Source organism: Chanos chanos, chromosome 16 (genome assembly GCF_902362185.1).
Source record: "Chanos chanos chromosome 16, fChaCha1.1, whole genome shotgun sequence".
NCBI classification, from domain to species: domain Eukaryota; kingdom Metazoa; phylum Chordata; class Actinopteri; order Gonorynchiformes; family Chanidae; genus Chanos; species Chanos chanos.
In genome coordinates, this window is record NC_044510.1 from 4,060,317 (window position 1) to 4,077,788 (window position 17,472).

The 17,472-nt window shown below is 40.2% G+C and overlaps 1 protein-coding gene across 1 annotated transcript in view; it reads left to right on the top strand.

Annotated features, from left to right (window-relative positions):
- LOC115829712 (NLR family CARD domain-containing protein 3-like) overlaps positions 1-17,027 on the top strand; it is a 28,437-nt gene extending 11,410 nt beyond the window's left edge. Inside the window, exons 8-9 of the mRNA XM_030793880.1 lie at positions 7,070-7,243; positions 16,850-17,027. Coding sequence (XP_030649740.1) covers positions 7,070-7,243; positions 16,850-17,027 — 352 coding nt within the window. The remainder of the gene's footprint in view (positions 1-7,069; positions 7,244-16,849) is intronic.
- The last annotated feature ends 445 nt before the right edge of the window (positions 17,028-17,472 follow it).

The following is a 17,472-nucleotide window of genomic DNA, read 5'->3' on the forward strand; positions in this document are numbered from 1 at the left end:
GGTACTTGGAGAATCATTTAAAGGAAATTTGTAAAAGATGTTTTATTTTCAATCAGTGCATCAATATATGCAGTCGCCACCATTTAAAAAGAATGAAATATATCTGTTTTGTCTGTTGTTATATTTGATTATTTCTTAGAAATGTGGGATGGTGTTTTATTTTCACTGAATATTCTTATTAACAACTGACTGTTGCACTGGTGTGTAAAGCAACGGGAGAAGATATCAGTCATATTTGTTATCAGTTAATCAGCAACAGGTACAGCAACACATAAACAAGGCAGGATTCAAAATAACACTTGGACTTAGACTTACTCAGGTACTTCAGATAACATCAGGCAAGACAAGACAAAGACTTCAGGGGGGTGTTCCAGAAAGCAGGTTTAGTGAAAATTTTGAGTTAGTTAACTCAGAGCAAGTAGTAAACGTCCTAATATAAGAGCCCTTTGGCTTTGTTTTGCTAGGAGAATGAAGCCACAGGGCTCTTAGGTTTACTGCTTACTCTGAGTTAACTAACTCTGAGTTTTCACTAAACCCACTTTCTGGAACACCCCCCAGAAAGGAAACTAAGGAAAATATAAATATTTATACAGAGCAAACCAGACTTGATTAACCAAAAACAGGTGTGCACAACGATTGAATAATTAACTGAATGAGGCATGGAAAACAAGGAAGCGACAACACAAAGAAGTGACTGAACAAAATGACCAGTAGAGGGGGCCAGTGAGTCAATGTGTGACACCTTTTTTTAAGTTTAAGCGTTTATTTGTCATATGTAGGTTAACACAGGGTCAATGGTACAATGAAATGTGTGAGACGAGAGAAACAGGTCAACTCAGCAATAAGAGCACACTAGTCATAGAATAAGAGCACACTAGTCATAGAATAAGAGTACACTAGTCATAAGAATGAGTACAATAGGGATTTAAATAAATAAAGAGTAAGACACTAGTTGTAAGAATAAGAGTACAATGGGGATTTAAATAAATAAAGAGTAGGACACTAAGGAGTAGAAGAGCAAAACAGGGGATTAAAAAAAATAAGAGTAGGAGAATAAGGAGTTAACTAAGAAAGAAAATATAAAAGAGAGTTATAAATATATAAAAGGAGTTAACTAAGAAAGAAAATATACAAAGAGAGGTATGAGCAATGAACAATAAGGTACAAGGAGGGTGCGCAATAAATATAACAGAATATGGAACAGAATATGAAATATACAGTATATACATGTGAAGGAGGCTTAAATTTAAAGTGGTGAGTGTGAACAACGGTATTGCACATGGGGGATGTACAGCTTTATGTACCAGTGTAAGTGTCAGTGCAGTATCACGTAAACATTGTGAACCATAGTAACCTGTGAAGGTAAACAGTGCAGTGCAAGTTAGTAGTGCAACAGTGCACTTGAGCAGTGGACAGTGCAACAAGTAGGTAGTCCAGTCTCCAATGGGGAGGGGGGTGTTTAGTTGTGTGAGTTTAGAAGCCTGATGGCCTGGTGGTAAAAGCTGTCCTTAAGTCTTGTGGTACGTGCAGCCATGCTCCTGTATCGTCTGCCAGACGAGGAGAACAGTCTGCGTGCTGGGTGGCTGCGGTCCTTGATGATCCTGTGGGCCTTCAGCAGACACCGCTGGTGGAGGATGTCCTGAATGACAGGGAGTCTGCTGCCAGTCACGTGCTGTGCCGCATCCACCACCCTCTGTAGTGATTTGCGGCTGTGGGCAGAGCAGTTCCCGTACCAGATCGTGATGCAGCCCGTCAGCAAGCTCTCGATGGTGCACCTCTAGTGGTTGGTGAGGATGCTGGCGTTCATGTCAAACTTCCTCAGTCTTCTCAAGAAATGACCATGGTGTCTGTGTATAGCGATCAGAAGAGGTCCTCAGTGATGTATACACCGAGGAACTTGAAGTTGTTGGCCCTCTCAACTTCAGCGTCACCAATGTGGATGGGGAGGTGCCCACCCCCCTGCTGTCTCCTGAAGTCTACGATCATCTCTTTGGTTTTACTGACGTTGAGAGAGAGGTTGTTGTCTTGGCACCAGATGGTTAGTGCCCTCACCTCCTCTCTGTAAGCCGTCTCATTGTTGTCTGTGATGAGGCCCAGGATGGTCGTGTCGTCAGCAAACTTGATGATGACATTTGAACTGTGCTTGGCAGTACAGTCGTAGGTGAACAGGGAGTACAGTAGGGGGCTGAGCACACAGCCCTGTGGTGCGCCTGTGTTGAGGATCAGTGACGATGAGGTGTGACTGCCACCTGGGGCCTGCCCGTCAGGAAGTCTAATATCCAGATGCAGATGGAGGGTGCTAGACCAAGTTCAGCGAGCTTTGAAACGAATTTTGAGGGGATGATGGTGTTGAATGCCGAGCTGTAATCGATGAAGAGCATTCTCACATAAGTATTCCCCTTGTCCAGATGGGTGAGCGTGGTGTGTAATGCCATGGCGATGGTGTCCTCTGTAGCCCTGTTTGGTCTGTATGCAAACTGAATAGGGTCCAAGGTGACCGGAATGGAGGAGCAGATGTGGGTTTTAACCAGTTGCTCGAAGCACTTCATGATGACTGATGTCAGTGCAACAGGGCGGTAGTCATTTAGACAGGAGGCCATCGGTTTCTTGGGGACAGGAACGATGGTGGATGCCTTCAGGGAGGTGGGGACCACGGACTGACTCAGGGAGAGGTTAAAGATGTTGGTTAACACCTCCATCAGTTGGTCAGCGCACACTCTGAGAGCCCGGCCAGGGATGCCATCTGGCCCTGGAGCTTTGCAGGGGTTGACCCTTTTGAAGGACCGTCTCACATCGGCTGTTTCTAGGGTCAGTGTGGCAGCCTTCCCATCCACATGTGGATGCACGATGGGCGCTGTATTGTCTGCATCAAACCGTGCATAAAATGTGTTTAGATCATCTGGGAGCGATGCTTTGCGCTGGGCAATGTCTCTGTTTTTCCCCTTGTAGTCTGTGATGCAGCGCAGTCCATTCCACATGCTCCTGTAGTCAGAGCTGTAGTAGCTGGACTCCACTTTGTCCCTATACTTCTTCTTGGCATCCCTGATGGACTTCCGGAGGTCATATCTGGATGCATTATAGGTGTCAGGGTCTCCTGAGTTGAAAGTGGTGGTCCGCGCTTTGAGTTTAGCGCGAATCTCCTCGTTAACCCAGGGCTTCTGGTTCAGGTAGGTGGTTTTTGGGACAACATTGCTGATACACTTGCTTATATAGCCTATGACAGAGTCTGTGTATTCATTGATGTTGCTGTCCACCGCGTCCTCAAACATCTGCCAGTCAGTAGTCTCAAAACAGTCCTGAAGGACCCCCTCAGCCTCTCTGTCCCATTTGTAGATGTCCCTAGGCGCTTTCGCACCGGAGGAACTTTTCATAGTTCTTAGAACTGTTGGAGAAAGTACTCCCTTTTTGGCGTGTTCGCACCGCAGGAACTTAGAACGATTTTAGTTCTAAAAACGCCGTTTTGAGGGGCTTTTTTAGCCCCTACTCCAGGGTAGGTACTTTCGCAGCGCAATAGGAACCTTGTGACGTAGGTGTACAGTCATTGGTCCAGACGCAGGTATGCGATGATTGCAACCGCCATTTTTAAAGATCCGTGCAAAATATAAAGTCTTAGAACGTATTTCATTTAGCTTTTGATATTCATGTCTCAAAATGTCTGGAATTGTAGGAGGGGGCACATAGTTTTTATGTTTTATTTTACCGGTATTTTATATCCCCCAACAATGACCATTTTGCAACGTCCAATGTATATTTGTACATTGAAGAGGTAGCGTACACTCCGCTTCGGTAGGTGCTTGTGTGTCCGCTTGTGTGGCTGTGATCCGCATTTTAACCTAAAATAAGAATGTGTTTATCCAGCTTACGATTTTAGGGCTGCGGCGGGGAAAAGGGGGAAAAAAAAAACACGATGCCGCGAGCAAGGGTCAGGCACAAGCGCTATGCTAGCACCCGAAAAGTACTATGCCCATCAAGTCATTCACTGCTACTGCGGTGGTAAATGCATAAATGCATTGGGAAATTATTTTCTCCATTGGACTGGGTCTATCGCCATACAGTTTTATTTTCGTTAATGAGAAGGCAGTTATAGGTTATCTAATGTGCAATCAATATTTCTGTCATTCAAATTCAATAAAACTCATTGCGTATACTGTAGTCTAGTTTGTCGATTTCTTTTGCCGCAGTAATGGTTCTTTTTTCCTTTTGGAGGTATTTAAAGGTCTTAAAAGTCATTAAATTTGTACTTCAAAATGTGCAGCTATCCTGGTTAGTCATAAACAACAGCTCTTAGCTGCTATACCGTCGGCCGGCTTACGTCACTTCAGTGTTCCTACTGGCGGTGCGAAAGCAAACAGAAAAAAGGCCCTAGAACGAATGTGGTTCTAGGGGAAGCTCCACAGGGGGTAGTTCCTATCGAATTAGACCCTAGAACTGTTCGGTGCGAAAGCGCCTCCTGATAACTGGTTTTTCCTGTTTCAGCTTCTGCTTATATGCAGGCAGCAGCAGGATGGAGCAGTGGTCTGCCTTTCCAAAAGCAGGGCGGGTGAGGGGTTTGTAGCAGTAAAATGATTGATATATTATTTTCAGACATTATATTAGATTTAAACACACACATATATATGTGTGTGTGTGTATATGCTGCTGTGCCAGAAGATTAAGTATTTGGTTATTTGTGAAACCTATACTGAAATATAACTTCACAAGATGCTCCATGTAGGAGATTAGCCAACATAAAAATTATAAGCAAGGTTTTATCAATCAGATAGGAATCTGTAATCTCATCATTGATACACATAGATCAAACCGGCTTTATTAAAGGGGGGCATTCCTCAAAAAACACATGCAGCATTTTTTGCATGGACTGCATACTGGAAATGCAGCTCAGCTAAAAGCAGGGACAGAGAAGAGAAGAAGGAGAAGTGGGGAAGGGAGCAGAGGAAGAACAACATCTGAACATTGTTACACAAACACATGACTACGCACATGTACACATGCATTCATAGACTGGGTGATATATAGGCATTGTGACATCAAGTGCTAAGTCAAGATGAGTCATAAGTATAGTTACTAGAGAGGAGTGAGAGAGAGTGTGCATGCATATAATACACACAAGGTGCAATGCGGACTGACACACACACACACACACACACACACACACACACAAAAAATAAAGTTAAACATCATGTACCACCATGCTTGCACATCGCCCACTGGCCTGCCTGCTCATAGACATCGTTTCTCATATAGTTGTAGCATAACGCAAGCACATATATACACACGCGCATGGTTTATTTCCTCCACCTTCTTCCCTCAAGAACTCCCTATTCCAGACATTACACTGTTAGGATTAGACAGTTATGTTTCCAGCAGTTCTCAGTTAACAGACGGTCATTGGCTCCAAGGATTGGTATATGGCAATGTCATTTTAGCCAAGGGGTGACATTTGGATCCTTAAACAAGTTATTGTCTATGAAGAGTTTGTCAGAGATCAGACTCACCTGTTTGCCGTTCTTTCGGTTGTTGTGGTAAATGGGAAGAAGAATTCGGCATCGCTCCATAATCAGAGGTGGGAACTGTTCATTTATGCCAAACAGTTTGCCTTTGAGCCTTCTCCCGAGACTTCTGACATTTTCACGCTGCTTGAAGAATTCAGACTTAGCAACAGTGGGCCTGGGTCCGATGGGTGAAGTTTGGAGTGCGTTGGCGCCTGTTCCCTTTTTCCCAATCCGATGGACTCAGGTGAACGTAATGTTGTTTACAGTCTCTTCTGGGATGTTAAGTTTGTTCTTTATAAATTATTTAAGTAGCTCCTCTGGATTTTCATTGTTTGCCTCTTGAATTCCACTAAAAATTAAATTATCTCTCATTGATCTGGTTTGAAGGTCTAGCATTGATCCTGAAGGATCAATAGGTGTTTTTTTTATGTTTGTGATTTAGGATTGTAGTTCGGAGACAGTATTTTTGAGTTCCTCAGTTTCAGCTTTAAATATCGTGACCATGTTTTTCAGCTCGGCAACTTCGGTTAAAGTGTCAAGGATGTCCAGTTTGTTAAGTTTTTCCAAGTGCTTAAGTTTTTCTTCTGTTAACAACACGATGCTATGTTTATTGTCAATTACGTCAGGGAATTGTAATAGTCCTTGACTAGAAAGTCGTTTCTTTTTTACAGCTGGTATTCTTGCGGGTGTGCTGAAGGTAGTGGCTGACCCACCGGCTTGGTAGTGCTAGAGAGTGTTTTGGCAGTGTTTGTTTCAATCGGAGAGCTCATGTCTCCGTTACTTTCAGCAGTGTCTGGAGAGTTAAGAAATGATCCAAGGAACAATTCGTTGCTGTCAGATGTTATATGACATATTGTTGCAGATGGATTTGAATCCCGCTTTGATATATTATAATTAGAGTCTGTCCATTGATATTAGTCCAAGATAGACAGTTTGAGAGACAAGTCAGGTAAATTACTCCATGACCAGCAGTGACGTCATTTGAGTAACTCCCCATGATGCTCTGTTCAATGCTTATTATGGTTATACGTGTTTATCACTGGGTTTCTGAAAACCATTAATCAATATTAGATTTAAGTGTTCATCTCACTCACTATCTGCCTCACAGTGGGCTGCATACATTTTTTATAATGGCATATAGCCCCAGAGGGAATCACTCTCTTACCTTGAAAGCAGGAGTGCACTGTTTATGAAAGGATAACTTTCAATACATCAGTAATTTAAAAGTAGCTTTATTGTATGATTTCATTCAAGTCATATGAAGCATGAAAAATGTAACTCTACATATATGCTAGCAAAGGTGGTTTATGCCTTGTTGGTCTCTCTTTTCTTGTCTTACCCTCTTTATGAGCACTATCTGTGTCTTGTTACTCTCTTCCTGTCTGTCTTTTAATCCTCATTTGTTGACTTCAGTGTCTTTTCTGTCTGTCTCCACTTTCTTGTTCTTGTCATTTTTGCTGTACTGTTACTGTCTGTAGTTAAGTTAAACAAAATTTCAAAACATTGATCTCCATTTGACATAATTCAAAACACAATGGTATATGTATTAAGAAGACAAACTTTCCTTCTCTCTGTAGACTTTCAGACTGCAGTATAACAGAGGAAAGCTGTGCTGCTCTGGCTTCAGCTCTGAGATCAAACCCCTCACACCTGAGAGAGCTGGACCTCAGTGGGAATGATCATGGAGACTCAGGAGTGGAGCTGCTCTCAGCTTTACTAGAGGATCCACACTGTGAACTGCAGAAACTCAGGTGAAGATGTTGTACAACAGTGTGCAGAACAGATATTTCAAAAAGTAACACACTCAACCTTTACAAACAGAATTCTTGTCACTCTCATGACATTATTCATGTTTGTTCAATTAGGAATTTAAACTACTCTCTGATGTGTAAGTTATACAATCAGTTCTTCTTTAGCACTGAGTACAGTCCTCCCCCAAGACACATCTTTTAGGGGTTAAAAAAAATCAACTTTCTGGACAGTTTCAAGTAATACCTTGACTTCAGCTCCCAAAGATATTTATGGAGCTTAGGAAGACCTACTGGACTTCCTGTACCATGCTAACACATGAGCACTGAGACAAGAGACAGTATGTGACCATGTGTCGTTCAATTCTCTCAGAACCCTCATGGTTTGTTAGTTTTTGCAAAGACAGTCTTGTGCATCATGGCTCAGAAAATGAAGAAAGTGTAAGGCCATAGAAAAGTCCATAAATTACAGCAGGGGTGTTTCTAAGTGTGGCAAGGCCAGAGCAACCATATGGTAATGTGCTGTTTAGTTTTCTCAGAGCACTCATGGTTTGCCAGTTGTTGCAGTGTCTGTACATAGGTTGTCCCTCTTTCTTACTCTCCTCTCTTTTTTTCCGCTGTATGTGTCTTTTTTATCTCTTCATCTGTCATTTCTCCCATCTAGTTGCCCTCACCATCTTTGTTTTCTGCATCTCCAGCACAGGGTGGAACCATTAGAGTGTACTTTTCATTTTAATATCCTATCAATGGACTTATTGTGATCTATGATTAAAGTTTCCTTCACAATAGACAAAATAGCCAAGAGATTCAGTGGCCCATTGTTTTTCTCAACCACATGTGAACATGGCATAGTGCACTGAGTGATCTGTCACAACTGCAACTGCTAACAGGTATTGTCAGGGCTGTCTGAAAAACTGAGCTCAGGATAGGAAACATATGAGCATCAAGGAGCTTCTACACTCTGCGAACATCACAGATGGCACCTTCTCTCTGTGGCCTTGTAAGGAACTGCTTTGCTGCCATGGTCTCCTCTTAACTAATTGATATGTTACAAAGTGTAGCACTAAGACTCAACTAATCCTCAGAGCAGTGGATTTAGGGTTTTATTGAGAGACAAGCTCTTTAGTGTTTTTACTATTATTCCAACAAATATTAGGACTTCATATTGTTTTCTTTTTCAGATGACAAAATTATTTGGGGCTACAAATGACAGACCCTAGCAACGCTACTGCCTAAGTTCATCTCTAAAACCCATACTAATCTAGAAAACAGAATGTACAAGGATGACATTCAGTAGTCTTATTTGTGCTTTATTAGTGGTTCAACAACACACCAAGTAATTCAGGAAAATAGTTCAAAAATATATCTTCATAAAACTAAAACCATAGAGGTTTACAGTGGTCAAGTAGTTCAACAACATACAACCTTCAACCAGAAACACTTTTTAAAGAAAATCAAATACACATTATCAAGTGTGTTCAGCACATTACCAAAATGGTTACTTTTACTGAACTCATTTTGCTTCCTTATATGTAAAGTAGTGGTTATATCTCTTTAACAAAAGTCTCTCAAATCATTTACTGGAAAGCCTGTTCCTCCTGCAGGCCAGCTTTGACAAGCTTTTTGGTAATTTATTTATGAAAAGATTATGGCTATTAATTTATTATTTAAATATTATTTGCTTAGAAACATATGTGTAATACAAGGAATGAAATTCTTATTAAATGAGTAATTATAATATGATCATAAGAACTTACACTGTGATATTTCACATGACTTTGTTATGAAGAAAAATAATGAAATGACTGTAATGCATTACTTTGTACCCCAACACTAGTGAAAAAGGTTCAGTGATGGGCAAGGTAACAAAAACATGATGCAGGTGCTACATTTGTCTTCATCTGCTGTGTGTAATATTTACACGCAGAACTGAATTAATAAACGGAAAATGCCTTGTTGTCTTGTGCTATAAATTATCAGTTGAAGAAAGTGTTGGCATCCCTTAGGATTTCGCCTTGTTTTTCACAAATTGATTCTGTCTCTGGTATATATCAATGTTAAACTGGCCCTTTTCTCTGTAGGCTGAAGTGGACACTGTCCTGGACTATTGAGAAGGATAGTGGCAGTGGTGAGGTGTAAAATGGTCAGTGACATGAATATATTCTTCCTCTCTCTGCAGGCTGTTGAAAAGTCCTGTTGCAGAGGAAGCCTGTGCTGCTCTGACTTCAGCTCTAGGTAAAAACCCCTTACTGCTGAGAGAACTGGATCTGAGTCATAATAAACCAGTGAGCTTAGGAGTGAAGCAGCTCTCTGCTCTGCTGGGGGATCCACACTGCAGACTACAGAAACTGAGGTGAGAGATGTCTCTACAAAATGCTATGAAAACAATATGATGAATCCGTGGCTTCATTCGTGAGTTTCATTAATCTGTTGGATGTTTCACTTGAATAAAATACTGACATATACTGTATTGTAGTCTTTACAGTATTATTGAATTATTGAATCACAGAGTGACCTGATGGATCTGTTTTTAATAGTATACATGAGTGTACAGCGTAGGACCAAGTGGAATATGTATAGTTAGAAACACACACATGTGTACATATACACACACGTGTGCAGACACTAACTCTCATTTGACACAGAGTGAAGGGTTGAGTGCTCATGGGAAAACAAGTGGATGATGTGACTAACAAGGATTTATCCCTAAAAAACAAAGATGTACAGACATTCAAACTGTCACAAGTTAGTGGAATCTGTGGATAACAAGAATCCAAGAACAAACAGGGGAGAATGTTAAAAAGATCCCCAATGACCTGTTCAGCCAGGTCTCACCTGACATAGGAGGTGAACTAGCCGACTCTGTGGACATCACCCATAGATTGGGTCTCCACTCAGGAGATGCACAATCTGGCTACAGAATTGCTGTGCAGTTTATTTCAGGAGTTTACAGGGACTAAATTGAGAGGGAAACAGGAACATCAACTTCTGTTCAAAGAGGAGAAGATCAAGGTCTTTAAATCTCTCACACAGAGAACTAAAGATGTCAGGATCAGACTGTGGCCTCTAGTGGAACAAGTGAGAAAGGATGTGAGAAAAAACAGGTTTCAAAGCCTTTTAATGCTGTGCTGAAGGTAAAAGAGTCACAGAGAAGCATGATAGCTCTATTCACAACTTACCCTTAATTTAGTTTAGAAAAACAAACTCCACACAGATTATGGTTTAATTTTTTCGGACCTTAAAGCCCTTAACACCACATTTAAAATTAATTGATTTTAATGATTCATTAATTACCCTTGATCTATGTGGAACTTTAATCCAAATTTTTCAAAGCTGATGGCCTCAAATTTCTATTCTTTTGTAACAATGATATCAGTAAAAATGCAAATCAAATTACAGATGCTGTTGGCGTGGTCTCTTATGTTTAAGCATAAATCTTCTCCACAAAGATGCAACATCTGAAAAAAGGGCATTCTATATGAAAGTAAATCTGTATTCTTTTAAATGAATTAAAATAATATATTATTCTAGTGGTTCAGCTACTAGAAATGGAAGATTGTACAGCTGCTCAGATTTGCTGAGAAAATATCAGATTCTAGTAACTTGAAGAATATGCAGTCGTATTTGATGCTGTGATGTCTGGGGTTATAATGTCACTTAGGGACATTCATTTCTTTTGGCCATTTGTTCATGCTTTTGATCTCTCTCATACTGAAGTGAGCAAAGAACTTCAAAGAACTTACAGGCTTCAGATTTCTTGACACAGGATTCATAACACACTGACAATGCAATTCCACACACCAAACAAGAGAAAACTAGGAGTATTTATACACAACAGAGCAGGACTAGACTAACCAAAAACAGGTGTGGCTACTGATTCAATGACTAAGGTTAACTAAGGGAGCAGGAAGTGCATATGGAAATGTAACAAAATGTCCAGCAGAGGGGAAAGAGAGAACCAGGACCTGACACCTCTCAAGTATCTACTCAGTAACACAGTGAGAGGAGTTCCACTTCACTTAATCCACAAGCAAAGTCTGTCCAGCCAAATCTTTCCTTAAGAGATAGAAGTGGAATATTGCTTCTGACTGCTCCTTTTGTGGGGATGCAGATGAAAAGGTCTCACACTTGTTTTGGAATTGTTCTTATGCAGTAACATTTTGATCAGACACTCCATTTATAATGCCATTTATAATTTCTCTTTTATTTTAAATATGCTTTCTTTGGCGTGTTTGAGAATTGAAAGTAGTAATCGTAGTAATCGCCTTGTGAAATATAATCATCCAGCACAACAGTCATCCCTGACACACACATACATATGTGTCTGTATCTGTATCTGTGAATTCTGGCTTGTTCACTTTAACACTGCATGCTCTGAGGTTTCCATGACAACCCAAAATGTCATAGTTTCTTTCTCATGGTTATTTCTCTCTCTCTCTCACTTTCTCTCTCTTTCTCTCTCTTTCTTTCTCAGTTCATTTTAGTTTTAGTCAGTGTCAGTAAGTTTATGTGGTAGTGTGTGATTTTGTAGCTCTGTTGCTGGAACCTTAAGAATCATCCATCAGAGAAGAGTGCTCTCTGCTTTTCTCATGGTTATTTCTCTCTCTCTCTCTCTCTCTCTCTCTCTCTCTCTCTCTCTCTATCTAGTCTATGGAACTGTAGTATAACAGCAAAGGGCTGTGCTGCTCTGGCTTCAGCTTTGAGATCAAACCCCTCACACCTGAGAGAACTGAATCTGAGTGGGAATAAACCAGGAGACTCAGGAGTGAAGTGTCTCTCTGCTTTACTGAAGGTTCCACAGTGTAAACTGGAGAAACTGGAGTGAGTAAACATAACCCAGTATAATGTAGTAGAATGCAGTGAACAGAATTTTATAGTCACTATAGGAGAACCGGTCCTTTAAAGATTTACTGAGATTTTTACAGTGAGTTCTATACTGTCCAATAACCTGTAATGTTTTTGAACTCCAGTCTCTTTACACACACATTCTGATTACAAAAATAAACACACACACACACACACACACACACACACACACACAAAACTATCAATAAATACTGTCCACCATAGTGACTATATACCACTAAAGCATAAACCAAATTGTCATATTTCATGAATATTTGACTCTTGAAGAAGAGAAGACAAAAATATGACTCTTGAAGTATTTCTATTGCTATTGTAATAATTCTTTGCTAAGAATGTCTCTAAAGCTTGGTGAATTCAAACTGTGGACTCTGTGTTGTCAGAGTGGTGATGTCATAGGACTACATTGTGATGTCATTTCAGAAACTCCAGTGTGACTGCTCTGTATGATTGTCGTGTTTTTGTGTGTTTGTATTTGTGGGTGTGTGTGGGTGCGTGCGTGTGTGTGTGTAACAGAGATCAGTAATTTTCAGTATCAGTAACAATAATAATGTTCTCTGACTGCTATATAAACAGGTGAATCATTTCATTGAGCCATGAAAATGAAATAGTGACAAACAGACACACAAACGCACACACACACACAAAATATGTTCACAGATTCCATCCATATTCGATGTTTCGAAAGTAATATCTGATTATTTTTTGTAATACAAATTTTTATTGTTTTGAAAAGGTTGGCACATGACAAATCGACATATGAACTGAGACACTGCTCCAATGACATCACCAATAGAAATAAAATGGCTATAAAATAAAAGATCCATATAAGAGAGGATACAGCATTAGTCATAGTCTGAAGAGAAGGAGGGGACAAAAAGAAATAAAATAGAATGAAGTGAATTCAAAAATATAAAAAATGAAAAAACAAACTCCTCAGGCAGGCAAACACAGCAATCATATTTCAGGATCATTAGACAATGTAATATAATTCCAAAAGTAATCCCAGCGTGGACCCTTCTCATGGTTTTTATCAGTCATCCTGCTCAGCATGGATTCATATGAAGCAGTTTTTGTCATATGGTTGACCCATTCTTTCAGTTCTGGGGGTCGAGGCATTTTCCAATGCCCGAGTATTATTCTAAAAGCCGTAATAATACCAGCCATAACAACCGAAAATTCTGTTGATAGGTTATGTGCTTGTGATCTGTCTCCTGATAAACATACTCTTGGAGATACTGGCAATGCCTTGCCCAGCCATTTACTCATGTGTCTTAAAACATTCCTCCAAAAGGGCTGAATCACTGGGCATTCCCAAATACAGTGTAAGAATGTGCCAATTTCTTCCTGACATTTCCAACATGAATTGCTCGTTAGTAGGCCCATCCTGTGTAATCTGGTTGGTGTCCAATAATACCTATGTATTATTTTATACTGAGTGAATTTACTTTTGGATTCCCTGACATATTTGCCATGATTGGATAAAATTTTCAACCATTCCTCTTCTTCCAATATACAACCCAGGTCTTTCTGCCACATTATTTTCAAGTTGTTACAACTGCTACTGAGCAGATCCTTAGTCGTTCTGTAGAAGACAGAGGCACGAAGGCGAGTCGTTGCCAGTTTGAAGAAGTCCGTCATGTGGTTTCCATCCATATAATGAGTCCTGGAGGTAATACAGTTCCTGATTTGGAGATACTTCCAAAAATGTTCTTTTCCTGTGAGAGCGTATTGTCTTATCATATCAGAATACAACATAAACACGCCCTCTTTATACAAGTCACCAACATGACACAGCCCGTTAAGATGCCACTTTTTCCAATATACTGTTGTCTTCCCAATATCAGTCGAAGGGTTATGCCATATAGAGGAGTAAAACTGTCTACAATGTGGTAATTTTAACATCTTATGTATTCTGGTCCAAACCTGTTTAGAGTGAGACAAGATGGGATTAGGTGAACTATGTAAGGATTGAGATAACCTGTCTACGGGGGAGAAGGGGGAGCACATCTTATTCTAAATAATAACCCAGTCTAGTTGGTCCTCCTTAGTCCAGTGCTTGGCTAATTTGGCCATTTCAAATGAAATATGATATAACCTCAGGTCTGGTAAACCCCACCCTCCTTTGTCTTTTCACTGCATTCTTTAGCTCAGTAGTTGTTTCCTTAATTGTCGAAATGTCTGCTGCCACCCCTCGAAGTGTGTCACTCACTTTGGTGATCTCAGTGAACACATTTTTTAGACTCGTTTTTCTGACATCTTGCCTTTGCGGTGATAATTTTAAAGTTGACTCGTCCTCTGTCGGTGTGGGACTAGCTCGAGTGGACATACGGCCTGTCGCCTGTCCTCCTTTGAAATACTTTGTGGTAGTCGTGGTTGACATAGTAGCTCTAGAACAGTTTCCCGACGAAACAATTATGTGCAAGAGCCCAGCGAGGGTAATTTCACCAAAAATTGTGGAAAGCAGGTATATATTATAACAAGTATATTGGTGGGCGAGCGGAGCTCCTCTAATGTGCCGCCATCTTGCTCGACGTACCCACGTGACCCCCAGTGATATCTGATTATTAACCTCTCACCGCTCCTATAAAATGTACTGGAGAAGATATCAGATGAAGTGTGTGGTATGTTCATAAATGAAAATACTGATATGGAAGAGCTGTAGGTGGTTGAGACAGATGTAATAAATAACAGTGTTGTTCTTCTCTTACAGATCAGTAGGTCTAACTAACAGATACAGTATTTAACACAAACAGATGTTATGTGTGATGAGTGTAAAGATGGTAGTGGTAGAATAGGGAAAGACACTGACATACACATGAGATGCTGGAGGGTGCTGCCTACTTGGGTGTTGTGTCTCTTTAAGAGGAGATTTGGTGAGCTTTCGCGAGAGGGGTGAGTCTTAGAACTCTTTAAAGAGTTTGCTGTGAAGTGATGCGGCACCATATTGGTTAACAGAGGCTGTCTGTATCATCTCCCTATTTCTCATCATTATTTCCCCACTGGGCAATATTGGAGTCTTTCTCACACCTGTCAGATTGCCATCACCATAACTGAACTGGAAAGATACTGTTTAGTCTCACCGAGCACGACACACAGACATCACAGCGAACTGAACCATCCTTCTGGAGACACCACCCACATTTCCCCCAGGTTTGGCTGTGCAGTCCTCCAATCATCTCCCTAGTTATATACTCACACACATAGACAGACAAACTTACACATTATACACCACACGTAAGGTGGTGTTAGGTTAGGGGACCGGGTTTAACTGGATTGGGCTGGTTATTCCCCTTGACTGCGAGGCTTGGTTTGGTTGAATTGCTACTAGTTCAGTATCCGGCATTCTTTCTCCTAACATCATGTTGTTTTTCTACCTCAGCTTTGACTTTCTTAATCCAGTTCTCCATCAGAAATGAATTCATCTCCTCAGTCTGTTCTCCAGTTCTCAAGATAGTTATAAGTATTATTTTAAACAGGTGGCCACCAAAAAGATCAGCATCTTGCAGTTTAAATGGAAAAATTTGATTTGGGTGATATTTGGAGGGAGAGTCTCCAGATGATAGGCAGTATATGTGGTGTAATGAGGACTGCTCAAGACAATCCAGGATCAACCACTGGTCACTGTCTAAATGTAAGATGATCCAGGATCAACCACTGGTCACTGTCTAAATGTAAGATGATCCAGGATCAACCACTGCTCACTGTCTAAATGTAAGATGATCCAGGATCAACTACTGGTCACTGTCTAGATGTTTGAAGGACAGCATCAGTTCTGTTCACAGTAATAACACTGCATTAACTGATCAGAAGGTGATGTCTATGTCTTAATTCCTCTGTCCTCTAACAGCACTGCTGGCCTGGTAAAAGCCACACTTTGGAAGTGAAATAGCTCTCTCCTCAAACCCAAGCAGGTCAAACAGGAAGCTCACGAGTTTATTGAGCCTTATTGGAACAAAAAATAAACATAAAAACACTTATGATTGGAACTGGAAGCTCCTTGAACATAAATTTGGAAAATTATTAAGTGATTTAGCCAAGGAAAAAAGAGCAATGGAGGAAGACATTGTTGTTCAGCTAACCTTTCTTTCTCAAAGTGAGGTATTATCTGATAGGGACAGATGTGAATATGTAAAGTTACAGAATAAATGGGATGAATTACACAAGTCAGAAGCCAGAGGAGCTTTCATCTGATGGAAGATGTCGTGCCAATGGTGTAGATAAATTGTAATCATTGGCTTACTGTGAATATTAGACTGAATTCCAATATCACTGAGCTATAACCATAACCTTATTTGAGAATCTGAAGCCAGTTAAGTTCCAGTGATTCTGAAAAACTGTATTTATGGCTCAGCGTTCTGGGCACTGAACTAAGAAATGATTTAAAACAGCTCTTCATTAGAGTTTACATACCTTAAATTATAACATTAATGTAGCGAGTACAGTAATACTCTTGGAATTCAATTCTCCTCCATAACTAAGTTCCAAGATCATCACATTCAGTAAACTAGTGAATGATTTATCACATAGTGAAAGAGTAGGATACAAATGCAAATGTACTCAAAGAGATGTGAATGCAGGGAGTGTGTGTGTGTGTGTGTGTGTGTGTGTGTGTATTTTTATCTGTGAATTTTTGGCTTATTCACTTTAACACTGCATGCTGTGAAGTTTGCTTGACAAATAAAAACCTTAGAATTTCTAACAATCATCTCTTTCTCCCTCCTATCCCCTCCCCCCTCTCTGTAGTCTGTGTAACTGCAGTATAACAGAGGAAGACTGTGCAAATCTAGCTTCTGCTCTGAGATCAAACCCCTCACACCTGAGAGAGCTGAATCTGAGTGGGAATAAACCAGGAGAATCAGGAGTGAAGTGTCTCTCTGCTTTACTGAAGGTTCCACAGTGTAAACTGGAGAAACTGGAGTGAGTAAACATAACCCAGTATAATGTAGCAGAATGTAGTGGACAGAATTTTATAGTCACTATAGGAGAACTGGTTCTTTAAAGATTTACTTAGACTTTTACAGTGAGTTCTATATTGTCCAATAACCTGTAATGTTTTTGAAATTCAGTCTCTTTACACACACATTCTGATTACAAACATAAACACACACACACACACAAAACTATCAATAAATACTCTCCACCATAGTGACTATATACCACTAAAGCATAAACCAAATTGTCATATTTCATGAATATTTGACTCTTGAAGAAGAGAAGACAAAAATATGACTCTTGAAGTATTTCTATTGCTGTTGTAATAATTCTTTGCTAAGAATGTCTCTAAAGCTTGGTGAATTCAAACTGTGGACTCTGTGTTGTCAGAGTGATGATGTCATAGGACTACATTGTGATGTCATTTCAGAAAC